The sequence below is a fragment of the Jaculus jaculus genome, chromosome 3 (genome assembly GCF_020740685.1).
Source record: "Jaculus jaculus isolate mJacJac1 chromosome 3, mJacJac1.mat.Y.cur, whole genome shotgun sequence".
Lineage (NCBI taxonomy): Eukaryota > Metazoa > Chordata > Mammalia > Rodentia > Dipodidae > Jaculus > Jaculus jaculus.
Genome location: NC_059104.1, coordinates 127,312,970 through 127,331,514, shown reverse-complemented (window position 1 = coordinate 127,331,514; position 18,545 = coordinate 127,312,970). Strand labels below are relative to the sequence as shown.

The following is an 18,545-nucleotide window of genomic DNA, read 5'->3' as shown; positions in this document are numbered from 1 at the left end:
ACAGGTTTGGTGAGCTATAGAATATAATAAAGAAAAGAAAAGAGAATGAGGACAAAATGTGGGGAGAAATAAAAATTTTTAAAGTCAAATTTAGTAAAAAAAAACACCAGACTAAAAACAGTTTAGTAAAATCCAAGTGGAAGTAATAAAAACAAAACTATTATAGTGTAAATGGGGGGAATACCTTTGGAAACAACTAAATTAAAATTTCCTATAAAGGGCTGGAGAAATGGTTTAGCAGCTAAGGTGCTAGAGGCCCTGGCACAGTCATTCTCTCTCTCTCTCTCTCTCTCTCTTTCTCATAAATAAATAAAAATAAAATAGTTTTTAAGAATATCCTATATCCTAGTAAGACAGTCATGATGTGTACAGCTTAATGCCAGCCCTTGGGAGTTTGAGGAAGGAGGACCTCAATTTCTGTTTATGTAGCCTTGGCTATAAAGAAAGATCTCATCTCAGAAAAAAAAAAAAAAAGACTGCAAATATGTGTAATAATGAAAGCCAAAGGATAATGGATTGCCATTCTTGAAGTACTGAAATCAGAGATAAAACTTGTCCTTTTAAGTTCTGTAACCAGAAAAAATACACTTTCAGAAACGTGTTGGAATATAGATACTTTTTGCGAAACACAAAGTAAGAAAGTTGCTATAGAGGATCTGAAGCTAAAGGAAAACTACTAAGGTAAAATAAATTTATACTACTGAAAATAAACCAAATAGAAAATTAGATTTGTAAGAAGGAATAGAAAATGCCAGAAGTGGTAAATATGTAATAATTATTAAAACTTAACTTTCTGAGCTGATTCTGGTGACACAGGCATGTAATTGCAGCTACTGAGGAGGCCGAAGCAAGAGGATCAATTTCAAGTTCAAGACCAGGCTGGCCTACAAAATGTATTCAAAGCCAGCTTGAGTAACTTAGTGAGTCCTACACTGTGTCAAAATAAAAAATAGACAGAAGGCTTAGGATGAAGCTCAGAGAATTTACCTAGAATGATAAAGGATAATGTCCATTCCTTCCATTATATTCAAAATAATATAAAAAGTATATGAAAATTAAACCAAAGAAAGACATATATCATGGGCTACAGGAAGGATAAGGATGCAAATTCCTAGAGATGAAATGTTGCAGAAGGGAGTCCATAGCATCAAAATGACTCTAAGTAGACTGTGACTATAAGTAAATCAAGCACATACCTTGTCATCCATTGAGAAATCATGAAAATATAATGAAATGAAAATGATACCCAAGAATGCAACAAAATATTTAACCAGAAAGTTAAAAAAAAAAAAAAAAGAGAGAGAGACAGAAGTAAGAACCCAAAAAGACCAAATAAGTAGAGGAGAGGGGGCCACAGGACAAGGAAGGAGGAGCAACAATGGAGGAAAATGGTAAACTGGAGTATCTATAAAATGGAAAGATGGGGCTGGGGAGATGGTTTAGTAGTTAAGGTGCTTGCCTGCAAAGTCAAAGGACACCGATTTGATACCCAAAGACCTACATAAGCCAGATGCACAAGGTGAGGCATGCATGTGGAATTTGTTTGCAGTGGTTGGAGGGTCTGGCACTCCCATTCTTTCTCTGTTTCTTTCTCTCTCTCTCTCTCTCTCTCTCTCTCTCTCTCTCTCTCTCTCTCTCTCTCCCTGATATATATTAGAAAACTATATTATTTGGGACTGGAGAGATGGCTTAGTGGTTAAACACTTGCCTGTGAAGCCTAAGGACCCCAGTTAAAGGCACAATTCTCCAGGACCCATGTTAGCTAGATGCACAAGGGGGTGCACGCGTCTGGAGTTCATTTGCAGTGGCTGGAGGCCCTGGGGCGCCCATTCTCTCTCTCTCCTTCTCTCTCTCTCTCTCTCTCTCTCTCTCTCTCTCTCTCTCTTCCTCTTTCTCTCTCTGTCGCACTCAAATAAACAAAATAAAAATTGTGTGTGTGTGTGTGTGTGTGTGTGTGTGTGTGTGTGTGTGTGTGTGTATACATATATAAAATTTGGTGGTGGACTATCATAATCGAGTTTAAAGGTAAGCATTGTCAGATAGAAAGTAAGACCTACCTATACACTAACAATAGGAAGCAGGTTTTAAAACATGAAGGTTTACAGGTAATTTGAAAGAACACAGATAAAGATAAACATTAATATGGCTAAAATTAAGAAATTCATTTTTAGAGAGAAATTTAATAACAGCATTAGTAATGGCTTTAGAGGTCACTTAACAGAAAAATAAATCAGTTATAAATGAGCATGTTCATAATAATAGCTTCATTTTAAAAGAAGCAAAACTGGTTATAAAAACAAAAATTAGAGCCAGGGAAATGGTTTAGTGATTAAGGCACTTGTCTGCAAAGCCTAAGGATCCAGGCTTGACTCCCCAGTACCCACATAAGCCAGATGCAAGCAGTGGCACATGTCTCTGGAGCTCATTTGCAATGGCTAGAGGCCTTGGTGCATCCATTCTCTCCCTTTCTCCCCCTATCTCAAATAAATAAATTAAAATTTAAAAAATTAAAGAATAATAAATTAAAATTTTAAAACCAGATTGCAGATTTCAGTACATTTCTACAACATGCAGTAACCTCCTCCACCATGGTTGCATTTCATATCGTTTATTACCTGCAGTCAATTCAGATCTGAAAATACTAGACTGAATATTTTGTAAGTTAAAAATTAATAAGCCATGCTGAGTAGAAGAAGGTAATTTCTTGTGGAGAAAAGAGATGACTGTTTAGTATGTCCTGGCTGTGTACAGTATCCACCTGCTAATTCTTTCCTGGTCATCTTAGTTATTAAACTGTCACTGAGTAATAACGCCTGTGTGAAGTAACCCTTGTTTGACTTAATGAGGACCCCCAATTCAATTTTGATATGTTGAAAAGAAGGCATAAAGTGTTTCCTTTAAGTGAATAAGTGAAAATTATTTGCAATCAGATGCTGAGGTCACAATGCCAATGCCATTCACCTCTGTCTGCATTGTGTAAGAGTTGTACCATCTCACGGCATCGCCACATGATCCAGGGTCAAAAGAGTACAATATGGCAGTGTGAAAGAGTCAAAGTGAACATTCTCATAATTTATTAAAGTACTATTTTTTCTTGTTCTAATCATTATCAGTTATGTGAAAAAGCCATGCAGCAAGTTCATACCACCATGGGCTAAGACTCAGCTACCATGCCTTTACTGCCATGATAAAAGTAGTACCCTCTAAACGATGAACCAAAATAAATCTTTCCTCCTATAAGCTTCTTCTACCAGGCATTTGGTCACCATGATCAGAAAAGTAACTACAACACGGTAGCTACTTAATATTATAAGATCTGACAACTAAGAAATCTGCCATACAAACAGACTCCTGCATTTACCTCCCATTATATACAATAATTAGTTTTACATGTAGCAAAGACTTAAATGGTAAAGCTAAAACTGTGAAGTTTCTAAAGAAAGCTAGAAATCAAATATTAGATTACATAAACAAACATTTTCACACAAAGAACAAAAAGCCTTAATAAAGAAAACTTCAAAACATTTACAACATACAGTTATGCTTGCACAAACAGATATGCCATGATATTGGACAATATGCAATATCATGAAGGTATATTAGTGTATGCAGTAAAGATACCTTGCAAAATACAAATCCCTGCCTTATTTTTATTGATAACTTTAATAGATGAACATATTTTAAATTGGTCATATTCTCACTGGGCTATACTGTTATGCCCCCCTCTCCCCACAATGAGGAGGACCTTCCTACTTTTTAAATGGATTTGGTGCTAGAAATTTTTTATTGTATGCATAAATCTTTGTACTAATGGTTTCTGGTTAAATATGTTTTAAGTATGACTACCTTTTTGTGCTGCTTTTTAAAATCTGCTTAGAATAAGAATTTTAATCTCATAAGTTACTTCCCCCAAATATCCAAATTACAATCAAATATTATATGTCATGGCAGAAAACATGCTAATTTTAAGATGATACAGATGTTAGAATTCTCTAAGCAGGATTTTTAGCTGCAGGAAAAACATACTTTGATGAGCAATTATAAACATACTTGAACAAAATGCAAAAAAAATGAATAGCTCAGCAAGGCAGCCAGGGTGTAATGAAGAACCAAATGTACTTTTAGAAACAAACACATGCAGAAGTGTATAGAATGGAGGATGCCCAAGGGGAAAATTTGTGGAATTTAGTTTGGACCAAGATAAATTACTCAATATGAGCAACACAGACAGAAAATAGACTAAAAAGAATCAAGCAAGCTGAGTTTAGGGACCTGTGAAATACTAAGAAAAAATCTAATATTTGTATCATTGAATTTACAAAAGAAATGAACAAAGCTGAAAGGTAATTTAAGAAATAATATTCACATTTTTCTCAAATTAGTCACAAAGCATACAGATTTTCATGTTCAAGAAGTTAAGTAAATTCCAAATGAGATAAATCTAAAGAATTTCATGCTATGACATGTTATAATCACACTCAAAAAATGTGAGTCCTTGAAAATTTGAGTCCTTGAAAGTGGAAAAAGTAAAATGCTACCTTCCTATGAAGGAAACACCATAGAAGGACTGTGGAGCTCGCATCTGAGTCTGGACACGAGAGGGATATGCAAAACATTGCCCAGTGGTAAAAGAGGGCTCTCACCCTGATGCATCCAATGAGAAACTCTACACAGAAGAGACAAATCCAGACAGTTCTCAGACAAAGAAACCCAAAGTAAATCTGTCAGTAGTAGATACATCCTAAAATAGTGGCTATAAAACTCTTAAAATGGAAGTAAGGGCTGGAGAGATGGCTTAGCAGTTAAGGCACTTGCCTGCAAAGCCAAAGGACCTCAGTTCAATTCCCTAGGACCCATGTAAGCCAAATAGATGCATAAGGTTGTGTATGTGTCTGCAGTTTGTTTGCAGTGGCTAGAGGCCATTCCCCCACCTCTCATAAATAAATAAAATATTAAAAATGGAAGGAAAGTGATAAGGTAAAAGTTTCAGAATATGAAGTAAGAAAAAGCAATAAAAAAGAGTGAGGATATAAATAAATAAATAAATAAATAAATAAATAAATAAATAAATAAATAAAGCAGGCTTTTATTCTACTGAGTTTTGTAAATTTCCTGTAATGGTTGAAATGAAAAAAATTGTAATATAATCTGATGTAATTCTTAAATATTTAAGGGCAATATTTGAGTCAACTATATTATGATAATAGAAAAGTAAAAGATATAAGATTTCTCTTTTACTACATTTTGTTTAAAATTACAAAATGCCAAGTAGTGATAAATCATGTGTATATGATCCCTGAAGGAGCCACTAAAAATATTTCACAAAGTGATATGCCCTCAAAAACACTATAGGAGCTGCAGGTGTGGACAAAAAGCTTTCACACACAAAAAAAAAAAATGGTTGTAGAAAAAACTCAATATTGAATTCTAAAAATTGTGTAACTTATCTCCAGAAAAGCAGGAAAAAACAAGATATGATATACAAAGTGAGTAAAGAGAATACACAAAATGACCTGGGATGGGTACATCCCAAGCAGTAGTAGTAATTACATACAATGTGAACCACCCACATATACAAATTAAAAGGGAGAAATTAGAAGAGTAAAAATGGTAAAATATGGCCCAAGAGTATTTTCAGGAAATGCAGCTCAGAAAGAGTGCTGGGGCTCAGACTTGAAAGATTAGATTAAACAGGGTGGGGAAGTAAAGGGAAAGGATCTATTTAATAGAAGAAGAGTGAGAAAGAAGAAGAGTGGGGTGTAGAATAGCACAGTAGACCGCATCTTCATTTGAAAGACAGAGTATTGAATGATGAGAGAGTAACTAAAATCAGTCAACTCAGGTACAGATGTTCCTCAGTGTACACTGGAATTATGTCCCCCACAAGGTGAAAATATGGTAAGGCAGAAATACACTGACTTTGCCTCCCCTTATGCACTTCCCAACCCAGCAACATGGTTCCCTGAAGGACCAGTCATGTAGCCTCCTGATCACAGGGTTGACTTAGACCTGGGGCTGCCCAGCACTGAAAGAGAACATCTAACATGTTTCATGGGTCTAGGAAAGTACTCAAAATCCAAATACAGTTGCTACTGGATTGGATGTGTATTGCTTTCACACCATTACTAAAAATAGAAATTTTGGAGCTGGAGAGATGGGTTGATGGTTAAGGGGCTTTCTGCAAAGCTTAAGAGCCCAGGTTCGATTCCTCAGTGCCCACATAAGCCAGATACACAAGGTGGCACATGTTTCTGGAGTTTGTTTCCAGTGACTAGAGGCCCCAATGTGCTCATTCTTTTTCTGTATCTGCCTCTCTCTCTCTCTCTCTCTTTCCCAAATACATAAATAAAAAGGAAATTCTTAAGTCAATACATCATCAGGCTTTGCCTTTGTGTGAATGTTGTTGTGAGACATATTAAAACCTTGCTTGCAGATTGTATAGGCATTGAAATCCATAGTAAGGGGACTATGGAGATGGTTCAGTGGATAAAACTGTCATCATTCAAGCTGGAGTGCCTGAGTTCAAACATCAGACCCCATGTAAAAAGCCAGAAGCTTGTGGCAGTCATATAATCCCAGCATGTTGCTGATGCTGCTGGTGGTGACATGGGAAGTGGAGACAGCAGAATTTCCTGGAAGCTCATGGGTAATGCACTAAAGAAAAGTAAAGGGAGAATCCAGAACAAGAAACCTTGCATCAAAGGCAAAAGGCTGATCTGAAACTTATCCTCTAACTTCACACATGTGACATGGCACCTACACACACAAACACATTCATACACACACACATACACAAACACATATGTCAATAGTAAAAGTTATTTCAAAGAAGTCAAAAGAGCTGGAGAGATGGCTTAAGAGTTAAGGCACTCATCTGCAAAGCCTGGGGTCCAGTGTTCTATTTTCATAAGCCAGGCACACAAGGTGACACAAGTACACAAGGTTGCATATGCTCACAAGGTGACACACACATCTGGAGTTCAATTACAGTAACTGGAGGTCCTGGTGTGCCAATGTTCTCTCTTGCTTACTTCCTCATAAAGGTGTATGCCACCATACCCAGCAAAAATAAATAAATAAAAACAAAACGGTGTTGAGTAACAACAGCTCAGAAGTTAACATAGTTCTCATTGTATGGTGTCCTCTCAAACTGACAACTAACTGTCCGCTGTGCAGGTATCACCACGGTGCTAACCATGACCACACTCAGCACCATCGCCAGGAAGTCCCTGCCTCGTGTGTCCTATGTGACCGCCATGGACCTCTTTGTGACCGTGTGCTTCCTGTTTGTTTTTGCCGCTCTGATGGAGTATGCCACCCTCAACTACTACTCAAGCTGCAGAAAGCCAAGCACCACAAAGAAGAGGTCATCAGTAAGCAGCATAAATGGCCAGGATTTTCTGAAATGAAGTGGGAGGAGAGTTTAAGATAAATGAGCATGGAAGCAGTTTTATGCCTAAGACTTTTACAGAGTAGGATGATCATGTAGCTAGTGCAGCCAGTCCTAAAAGCCTGGACAGGTACGCTTCACGTGTAAGTCTGAGCTTCCCCATGTCTCCAGCTCTGCTGCTTGAGAAAAGGTATTATTAAGCATATTAAAGATGGCTCTCAGCTAGGGTAGTGCAGAGTGCACATGTCTGTATACATCTTCTAATTGTTTCCTTCCTCTCTTTTTTCAGTTATTACATCCAGACTCCTCTAGATGGATCCCTGAGCGCATAAGCCTACAAGCACCCTCTGTATGTATAACTTTATAGATGACAATATTTCAGAGAACTTTAAATGAAGTTCCTATTTGAAAGATACACTCTTGCTTATGAAATATATTGGAGAAAAATGAGTGATGCATTTGCTCCCTTAAAATATTTTTCTTATTAATTACAAATCAAATTAGAATATTTGCAAATAGAGCAAAAAAATAGTTCTACAGTACCATATACCATACATGTTGTTCACTTTTAGTAGACATTCAAATACTATACAGGCATATTAGAAAAATAAATTGCTATCTATATATCTTTATAAATTCCTTGGTAATTCAAAAATATGTATTTAAGTTTCTGTGTCATAAAAAAATTCAGGGTCATAATAATGGTTTACATGCATAAAATACATGGATACTCATGTAGTTCCGGCTAGACGCTAGGCTTATCCACACCTTTTCATCTTTCAACACAATTTCTTCACCACCATTCTGCATACATACACCTACATGTGATGAGTTACTTATAAATCCTTAGAGGAAAAATCACTGGGCCAGATTCATTTCATGATCCATGTGACTCTAACAGCATGCTGGATGCCACCTTTTACAACATTCTTTCATTTGGTTGATACCCAAGCAAAAAATGAAACTGCATGCTTTTCATATTTGATTATTGATAACACTTAATATTTCACTTATTTTTGATTTGTCTTTTGTGAGCTGCTTTGTGATGTCTCTTAACTTTTTTTTTTTTTTTTTGGTTTTTCGAGGTAGGGTCTCACTCTGGTCCAGACTGACCTGGAATTAACTCTGTAGTCTCAGAGTGGCCTTGAACTCATGGCAATCCTCCTACCTCTGCCTCCTGAGTGCTGGGATTAAAGGCCTGTGCCACAACGCCTGGCTCTTTCAACATTTATTAGACTTTTGTTAGTATTTTTAAGAAATTTATCTATCTGCCAGTTATTTGTGTATTGTATTAAATAGAATATCTGAAATTTATATAGGAACATTTAGAATGTATAACGAAAGTCAACCTGTGGTTTCTTATGTTTCTCATGTGGCTTTTTTTTATTCTAGCTTTCATTGTCACTATCATTTCTGGTGACATTAAAAAAAATTGAGGCAAGCCCAACAGACTGTCCTTTTTTTTTCTTTTTTTCTTTTTTTTTTTTTTGTGAGACAGACAGAGGGGGAGAGAGAGAGAGAGAGAGAGGGAGAGAATTGGCACACCAGGGCCTCCAACTGCTGTAATACAACTCCAGACATGTACACCACCTTTTGCTCATGCTCAACCTTGTGCACATGCATCACCTTGTGCATCTGGCTTACTGGAATCTGAAGAGTCAAACATGAGTCCTTAGGTTTCACAGGCAAGCCATCTCTCCAGCCCTCTTGTGATTTTTTTTTTTTTTTGACATGCATTATATTTAAGTTCTATGTTGTCAAGCTGCCAGCCTCCTTGTGGCTTCTGGTCCCTGTGTCCTGCTTTGGAAGGTGCTCCTTCTATTAGGACAGTCATAATTCACCTCCCTTTCTTTTGAGAAATGTTGAGAAAACATATAGACATATTTAATATCAGTGTGTCTTATGCTCACAACCAAACACTGAAGAATGGAAAAACTAGCTCCATAGACATTGGTATGAAAGAAAATTTTCTGAAAAGTGAGAAATTCATTTTCAAATCACTGATAGAACCACTACTTTAACCATACAATGCTTTAAATGTAATTATCATTTTTACTCCTTTATATGTAGCCATTCACTAAGCTACACTGCATGTTTTGAGTTTGCCCAGACATCACAGTGGCTTTAACTATACAACTGCCTTATATTTCATGCTTCTCATCCTTTTTCGTATAGCAAGCTATAGTTATCTATATACTACAAATGGGTATCACGGCTGTTCTGACAAAAAAAAATGTGGTGGGCAAGCCACTTTGAAGCCATGAGATGTCAACCAAAATGCTTCCAAATAGTGCCAGGATAAACCATAGGGGAAAACACATCAAAATTAATAGCTCAAGGCCCCAAGAGCACATTTCTATACACAGCCAGGAATCTGGGAATTGAGGGAAAAATATTGACAATTTTGGTATAGAAATGATATGTTCAAATTTTTTTTTAAGTTCTTTAACACAGCAAAAAAGAAATTTTCCCAAGACGATAACAAAAAACAAACTGAAAAACAGAAATGTGTAATGACCTGGAAGAAAGTATGAAGATAATTCACAACAGAAGGTGTCAGGCCTGGTGAGAAGTCAGCCAGACATTCACCAGAGCTCATGTGATAGCCAGAGGGGAAGAGGATTTCCAGCTGTCGATGGGAATTGTCAACTGTATTGTCAATTGTATATTTCATTAACACAAGGAGAAGCAGGAGGGAGACAGAGACCTCCATAAGGCCCATGTTCCATAAGGGTGAGAGCAAGATTCCATGAAATGTGTGGTTGAAGAAAATTGTTCCAACTATCCTGTGGCTCATCTTCCTAACTCATCAAATGCGAGGTTAATGCCTTTCACATGGGAAGCATATTTTGATTAGGAATGAGTCACACAGTGGCTTGGCCAAGAATGACTTTGAGGGAACATTCATTAAAATTTCTGGGTATAGTTTGAAATACTTGTGACCAATGACAATAGTGCAAGTAGAAAAGAGTTTAACAGCATAGAGTACAGCCACTGAGAGCTTGTAGCATCCTAAGCTTTATTTCCACCTGGGGAATGGAATTCATTCATTTTATTTCAACTCCAAAACTGTCAAGACCCAGAGCCCTACTGAATATCCTGTGGAATCTCTTCTGGGATTCTGGAGCCATGGGTTTTTTTTTTTGTCCCTAAGTAAAGACTTGAAATTGAGGTTTGGCTTGTAACCGGGAGGCCTTGTTCCTGCTTTGCCTACAACTGTAGATCTCTGGGGAGCTGTCCCACCTCTAAGGAGCTTTTTGTTGCCCAATCTGGCTCAGTATCTTCCTTGAGGTCTGCACTGCCTAGCTGAAGTCCGTCTTCTCTTCTGTCAACGGTCCCAATTTCACTCTACTAACAAGGGGCTTCATGAAACAGGTTTGAAGGAATGAGTGGATGAAAACTTGACTGGGAAAAGGAAAGGAAAGGAAAGGAAAGGAAAGGAAAGGAAAGGAAAGGAAAGGAAAGGAAAGGAAAGGAAAGGAAAGGAAAGGAAAGGAAAGGAAAGGAAAGGAAAGGAAAGGAAAGGAAAGGAAAGGAAAGGAAAGGAAAGGAAAGGAAAGGAAAGGAAAGGAAAGGAAAGGAAAGGAAAGGAAAGGAAAGGAAAGGAAAGGAAAGGAAAGGAAAGGAAAGGAAAGGAAAGGAAAGGAAAGGAAAGGAAAGGAAAGGAAAGGAAAGGAAAGGAAAGGAAAGGAAAGAAAAAGAAAACTAAATCAGACAGACCTAACTTCTCAGTTCCGTTCTTTACTTAGTCAAACTTACTCCCATCTCTCCTAACAGAACTCAATGTGCTGTATGATTAACAATCACATGCATGAGGCAAACAACTGTCTGAAAAAAATTTCTCAAAAGCCAGGACTGAGTCCTCTTATTTTTGAGAGGCTAGTAAGAAGTGCTTCACACTACTTTGTCCTCTTTGCATTGACTTTTCTATTATTTGAGGAGAGCTTGGCAGTAGAGAGCATTCCAGTTGCAATTCCTTGGTCTTTCTGGAGATGAGAAGTAGTCCCACACAGAAAGTCCACTGAATTACATAGAGCAAAAAATTCTCTCACTATTCTTCTATACCATACATTTTACTATTTTCTAATTAGAAAAGGTACCAGGTTTACCTCTCCACACTTTAATAAAGGTATGGTTTAACCTTTAAGGGAGAAAGCAGTTAAAAGTACATATTTACTCCATCAACAGAAAAGTTGGCAGACTCAAGACTTGAAATAGCAAACATACATTCAAAAATGCATTCATCCTCCCAAACCCAAATCAAGCACATGAGAATTTGAAACTGCAAAACAATTTTCCTTGCACATTGATTTGCCACGGTGGAAAGGAAAAACTCTTCCCAGGGCTAGAGATGCATGGCATGATGGAAGCCTCCTCCCCTGTGTCAAAGAGCTGGCAGAGATGTACTTATGTTACAGGGTGGTGCAGGTTGGGCTGGGTTTGACTGTTTCATGATGATTGCTGTGGTGTTCTTGTACCTGCAGAACTACTCTCTTCTGGATATGAGGCCTCCACCACCCGTGATGATCACTTTAAACAATTCCATGTACTGGCAGGAATTCGAAGATACCTGTGTCTACGAGTGCCTGGACGGCAAAGACTGTCAGAGCTTCTTCTGCTGCTATGAGGAGTGTAAATCGGGATCTTGGAGAAAGGGCCGAATTCACATAGACATCTCTGAGCTGGACTCATACTCGCGGGTCTTTTTCCCCACGTCTTTCCTGCTCTTTAACCTGGTCTATTGGGTTGGATACCTGTACCTTTAAATGTTGCTCTTGGAGATCAGTGAGGAGCACTCAGTTCACATACATACTTTCCATTCTGTCACACCCCACCCCACCAGCAATGACCAACTGAGAGTAGCAAGGAAGGACAGTGCTCAATTTATTAGAAACTACTGTCCAGTAGCATGGGAAGTATCTGGCAAACATTCCTAACAAATACTTCACTTGCTCACTCACAAGTGTATACATATGCACACACACACACACTCACACACACACACACACACACACACACAATAGTTGAATTATAAGTTGACATTATTGCAAATCCCTTCTTGATGCTAAAGTTTAGTGATGTTTTTGAATTGTGTGGGTTATTGGAAGCTGCTGAGCACCCTGCCAAGACTCATGGAAAATATGACAACAAATATTTGAGGGGTTCTAGCACCACCATCCCTTATGTATGTTTCTTATGTGGGCCTTGTCATCAGCACTCGTGTGTGCAGAATCTCTCCTGGAGGAGACAAGCTCATGCTGACTTCTGACCTGTGCTCACAGTACTTTGGGATCCAGCTTGAACTTCAGTGAGCTTGGTCCCCTCTCTGATGCCTCTTTTTCCCTGGCACCATTGTCCTTGGTGAGCCTCCCTTTATCTCCCTTCTCTGGGTCTGGGAGGATGGGAAAATATACATGCACTGTCCACAAGCTTCCATTTGAGGAAAAACCATATAACTTTCAAAACTTATATTGCTGAAATCCAAGCTATTGATTATGTCTGAACATTATGAGGTTATTATTTTGTTCTGGACTACTGTGAACCAACAATGTTTGGACATTTGCTTCTCTGATTAGTTGACTTGAGTCCAACACTCCCCCCTAATAGCTGTGTTTTGCTGGGCCAAATCTCAACTCCATAGTTATATGTCTAGCTCACATGATTGTTAAGGGTTAATTGCCCTCATCTTGTAAAGTCAGATATACAACATGTACAGGCCATTTTTTTTTGAAAACATATTCCAGAGTGTGAAAGGAATGTAGATAGGATTTCAAAAATTTCATAATAAACATTACTTTTCAACCCAAACCAACTTTAAATGCAAAAAGGATAATGGCTATCATTAATTACATATTTTGATGAATAAAAATTATTTTATACTTTGAAATATGAATACATAGAAAAATCCCTAAGAAAAAGTCCCATGAAACCAGTGCTCTTTTGATATTTTTATAACACAAAACAAATTTGCTTCTGGATATAAGTTTTTTGCCATAACTGAATGGTAGTTGTTTGCAGGACTCTGAGAGAATTGGGAAAAATGCCCTTCCTACTCAATAACATTGCTTTGGAACTATTAAAATTTTAGAAGCAGAATCTTTGTGCTTCTCATTTTTATTACACAGGAAACTGAATTAATTTTTTGGAAATAATTTTACTCTTCAATTTTCTATTGTATATACCATATGATTATTCAGAGAAAGGTAAATCATACATAGAAAGTATATAAAAGTACTAACTTCACAAAATTTATTAAATGCACTCCAGAGAAATATATAGGAATAGAAGAGACCAGAAAATCTGATATTAGATAAGTCTACTCTTACTAACTTTGTTGCATTTCAAGTACATATGAAAAAGTGTATTATGACAACCCAGTTTTCACAAATAGAGCATATAGTGTGAGACATTACATCCCACCTTCTCCCCTGACTTTTTGTTAGGTAGCTGTTACACAATCCAACTGACTTCTATTTAGAAATTTCAATTTAAAAATAAAATAATAAATACCTGTTGAAATAGGTTGAAATTTCTCTTGTTGGAGAATTACACACATTAGTGTGTCTCAACTTAGCTTCTCATCTTAGGCAAGCCCACCCTGCAGGTGCTCTGGCTGAAGGAACCACTGCACCAAGTATAGTGAGTAAATGACACAAAGATAATTGCAAACATTGCAGATTAACAGTTTCTAAGACTATAATGAATTTTGACCTGTTACACTTTAATAGAAGTTCTGCAGAGAACTAAATTGTTAGTGAATTTTTTGAGAGAAGTATAATTACAAGAATTTATTATAACATGCTACCTTATGAAAACAACCCTACTGTTGCCTATTGTTTCAAAACCTCTCAGTATTTGGATATCATTATCAATTCCCATGAAATTTTACTTACAAGACATGTGTGCCACTAGCCTGTTTTTTCATTCCCACCATCCTCTTCGGCCTGCCCAACTTTTGCAGTCCTGATCAAAACAAAGCCGTTGTTGGCTTCCTCTCCATGAAAGAATACTCATTTTGAGAGAGTCTAAGCAATGTTCACTTAATAAATCATAGACTACTGCACACTGAGCAGTCTGAACACATCTGCCAAGAGCATGCCAGTGCCCAATTCTCTGCAAAATTCACTCAGTTCCCATGTCAATCTGAACTCCCAAGATGACACAATCCGCCCTCAAAACAGAAGACACTCATGTCCTTGGCAGGCAGAGAGCATGGGTCATTAAGAGATAAATGTGTTTATTTTAGGGAAGATAGGCAGAGGTTGACAGCATGGAAAGAAAGAAAAGTGACCCTCCTTAGTTGGTAGCTCTCCATCACAATGATGCTTAGGAGGGACATAGGTAGGACATAGGCCCAAGACCATTCTGTCCAGCTGTCCTCTGCTTGCTTTGTGTAGAGTTGGAGAATGCTTATTAGTTGTCTGATCAACCTGCTTTTCAAAGGTGCTACTCTGTGCCTCACTTTAAGACATCTCTTAAGTGGAGGGGGTAATGGCCCTGTGTTTGGAAAAGGATTCCAAATTTCTGACCACTGTGGATCATACTAAAAACTGTGACTGTCTTTCAAACTGCATCTATGTGATGGAGTTAAAAAGGAAGAAAAACTAAAAAAGAAAGCATTTTGCAACCTACTGGAATTAAAGCAAAATGGTTCTTCAAACCCTAGAAAGATTGAACACTGCTGACCAGTTGCTGGACAGAGGAAAATGTTAGTATTATTTACTCTGGAATCAGCCAGTACTGTCCCTATTTACCCAAAACATGCCTTAAAATAAAAGTTAATTCCCAAATAATTCCCATACCTTCTAAGGATTTCCATTTCCTATAATCAGCTAGATTTTGTGCCAAGATTTATTTCTGTTTTATGCATGACTGAAAATAGGATTTCATTTCTGGTTTTTCAAGGTAGGGTCTCACTCTGGCCCAGACTGACTTGGAATTCACTATGGAGTCTCGAGGTGGTCTTGAACTCACAGTGATCCTCCTACCTCTGCCTCCCGAGTGCTGGGATTAAAGGCGTGCACCAACACACCCGGCTAGGATTTCATTTCTGCACATGACAAACATACTTGTCCTGGATTTTGCATCAGATCATATAAGAACAAACATTTTGTGGATACTTCAAATGAAGAGATACTTTTCCTGACCATAAAACATTTTCATACTGCCAGTGGGAAACTGGGCCAGTTTGAAGGTCAGCACCATAGACCTTCTGACGGGGATGGATGTCCGCAGGGGGATGTCACACTGAGTCACTTGACCTGCAACTGCTTGCTGCAGTAATAGTTCTGAAACAATGTAAGCAAGCAACCAGTTACCCCACTTTTCATCCATAAGCCATGTCACAGCTAAAAAGTAATTGTCCTCTCTATCCAAAGGGCTAGAAAACAAAACTAAACCTCTTCTTCCTTAACCACTCTTATCTTAGCTTACAAACTTGGAACTTTATGTGATTTTTCTATGAGACTTAAAGAATTATAACTGGCCTCCAGCCATTATGCTTTTCACCTTATCAATTCACAGCTTCCAAGACACCAAGCACTGGGAATCTGCTTCATGACCTGGAAATTGGTTTTGAGTGGTTTTTTTTTTTTTTGTTTGTTTGTTTTTTCCCCTGAGAGTTTACAAACTGTATACATATGATATTTCATCTTGAATTTCTATGAAAAGTAGAAAATGACTTGAGATAAACATAATCTGACATAACTGAGTAAACAGTGACGTGCTAAGTCCCGTTGGTACAGATCTGCTTCTGTTCATTTGGAGCTTCCAAGCATGACCCTTTAAAAACAGTATGTTCAGAAATAGTGGGTAAGAACCAATTGTGAGTGTGTTGCAAATGTTCAATCCATATCATTGGGCTGAGTGCCCTTCAAATTGTTACAAATTGAGGGTATATATCATCTGCACCTGTCTTTTTCTGTTTGACATATGTTCAACATTCAGGCTTAACAGATCACCAGTATCCTGCATTTGAACATAATCACAGCCAAAGAACTAAAATATGAGAAAGAGTTTAGGATGAACACCAATTCCATCTCTGATTTTTATCAACTTAACATTTTTATAAAAATAGATTTTTATCATTACACAGATGAAAAAATCTCTATCTTCAGATGACAGGCATATGTCAGACATTCACTATTTATAGAAAAATAAGAATGTTGTTTGTTTTCAATGTGTACTAGTTTTGAAGATTGCATATTAAGACATTTATGCTTCTTTTAAGATTATAAACTGGCAAAATTTAAAAAAAATGCTTGGTCTAACTCTCTTAAGGTCAAAAGAAAGGATATTTTTATTCATTTGTATTTTCAATATGTATTCTCATCGGATGATGTATTGGTTTATAATATGGTCAATAAGACAACTCATATTTACTCTTCTTCCATGAAAGTCCAGTCTTAAATCAACTTAAATAAATTAGCTAAAATTTAATGGAACTTGGTCACTAATTTCTCATATTTTGAGTTGACCAAGTGGGTCTTTCAGATAATGCTAACCAGGCAGATGAGCTAGAAAAGAATTAGGCAGACAAAGCCCACATTTTTTATTCTCTCTCTACTCTTTTTCTCTCCCCCTTTATTTCTTTATTTCTCTCCCAAAATAAGCTTGTGTGGATATAGTGTTTTACTGTGATTGTTACACTCAGTTATTTACCTATTTTATTCTCACCTTATGTTTTGCATTTGTAAACACTGTACAAGGTTCTCCCAAATCAAGGAGCAGGCTGCAGGGTGTGGACGTAACCATTCCTGCTGGGCAGGAAGGGATTCCAGCTCTCCTGAATAGATTGGAAAAGTCACTAAGGCTCAGTATCAACTTCTCCCAAGCTGAGGTGGTTGCTGCTATGTTTTCTTTGCTTCTAGATATTTAAAGATCCTTCTCTGTTTTTCAGAACCAAGTACCATCTGCCTTTGGTACACATAGGTTCTGAATCTAGAACTGAAAAAATTTTAGTTGTATCTGTAGTTAACATGTATTTTCTTGTCATTATTTCCTTAAATATGACAATAGAACATCATCTTAAATAGAACTTTATGACATTAGGCAGTACAAGCCATCTATCTACAGATGCCTGGAAGTGTGAGGAGGCGTGTATACTGGCTCTACACCGTCAACGTGTCATTTTGTTCAAAGGGCTTGAGCATCTGCAGACTTTGTAATCCTGAGAGATGCCAGAACTAGTCTTTTGCAGGTTTTGAGGGATGTCTGAAACGTTTAAATTTCCCATGACAGTCTTAGATCCAGATTTCTAGTTACTCTGCCCATTGAAGTTCCATCTTAGGAAATGTCCATAACATAGCCAATTTGCTATTTACTTAATTATGCATTTCTTAAATCAGGTGCCTATAACATGATTATTTCAGATCCCTTGACACCAGACAACTCAAAATGAGGATTTACCACTAGCTTCTTTTCGCAAAAGAATTAAATTTTCCATTTGCCTTCAAACATTTTTGAATACACAGAATTTTGTAATGAAAACTCCAAAAATGCCTTGGAGAAAAAGACTTCTGAGCCCCAAGCTGCTACTCTGTGGAATACTGTGCAAAAAAAGGAATGGAAGTTAGTGAGTAAGCATTGTACACAGGCAATGCAAACATGAGAGGGCCCACACATGTCCTTTCCAACCTAAGGCAGCCTGAGTTCTCAATCTTGAAATCAAAGCCTGGCCCAAGGTCTAAGGAGGTCTGTTGGAAAGATATACTGTAAATACCCTAAAACTCTACCCACTGTGACGTTCTGATTTTTTCAGGAACAAATAAGAGCTTTGATTTAATTTGTATTCAACAGGTTTTTAACAAAAATCATTCAGGTTTATAATAGGAAAGGTTTCTGTCAATTTTACCAGTGTGTGAAGCTCCCCTCCAACACACACACAGAGGAGGGGAAGGAGATTTAACCACTCTGCCCTTTGTCCAGCCCTTGGCAGTCCCCACGGACTGTCAGTTAAACTGTCCACAGTCATTGCATCCTTGCACTTCCTGAGTAGTCTGGAAAATTACAGGAAAGTGAAATGAAACAAATAATGCCTTCCTAAGTGACTTTCAGTAGAAATAAATGTTAAAAAAAATCCTACATATAGCCTTGCTGCCTAACATAGAATTTTGTCTTCCAGGTAGGACAGAAAATAAATTGATTAACCACCACC

The 18,545-nt window shown here is 37.5% G+C and overlaps 1 protein-coding gene across 1 annotated transcript in view; it reads left to right on the top strand.

Moving 5' to 3' along the window:
* The window catches only part of Gabrg3 (gamma-aminobutyric acid type A receptor subunit gamma3), a 612,827-nt gene extending 599,341 nt beyond the window's left edge, over window positions 1–13,486 (top strand). The window contains exons 8-10 of the mRNA XM_045146493.1: window positions 7,177–7,373; window positions 7,680–7,739; window positions 11,875–13,486. Of these exons, the coding sequence (XP_045002428.1) occupies window positions 7,177–7,373; window positions 7,680–7,739; window positions 11,875–12,156 (539 nt within the window). The 3' untranslated portion in view covers window positions 12,157–13,486. The remainder of the gene's footprint in view (window positions 1–7,176; window positions 7,374–7,679; window positions 7,740–11,874) is intronic.
* Window positions 13,487–18,545: the final 5,059 nt, after the last annotated feature.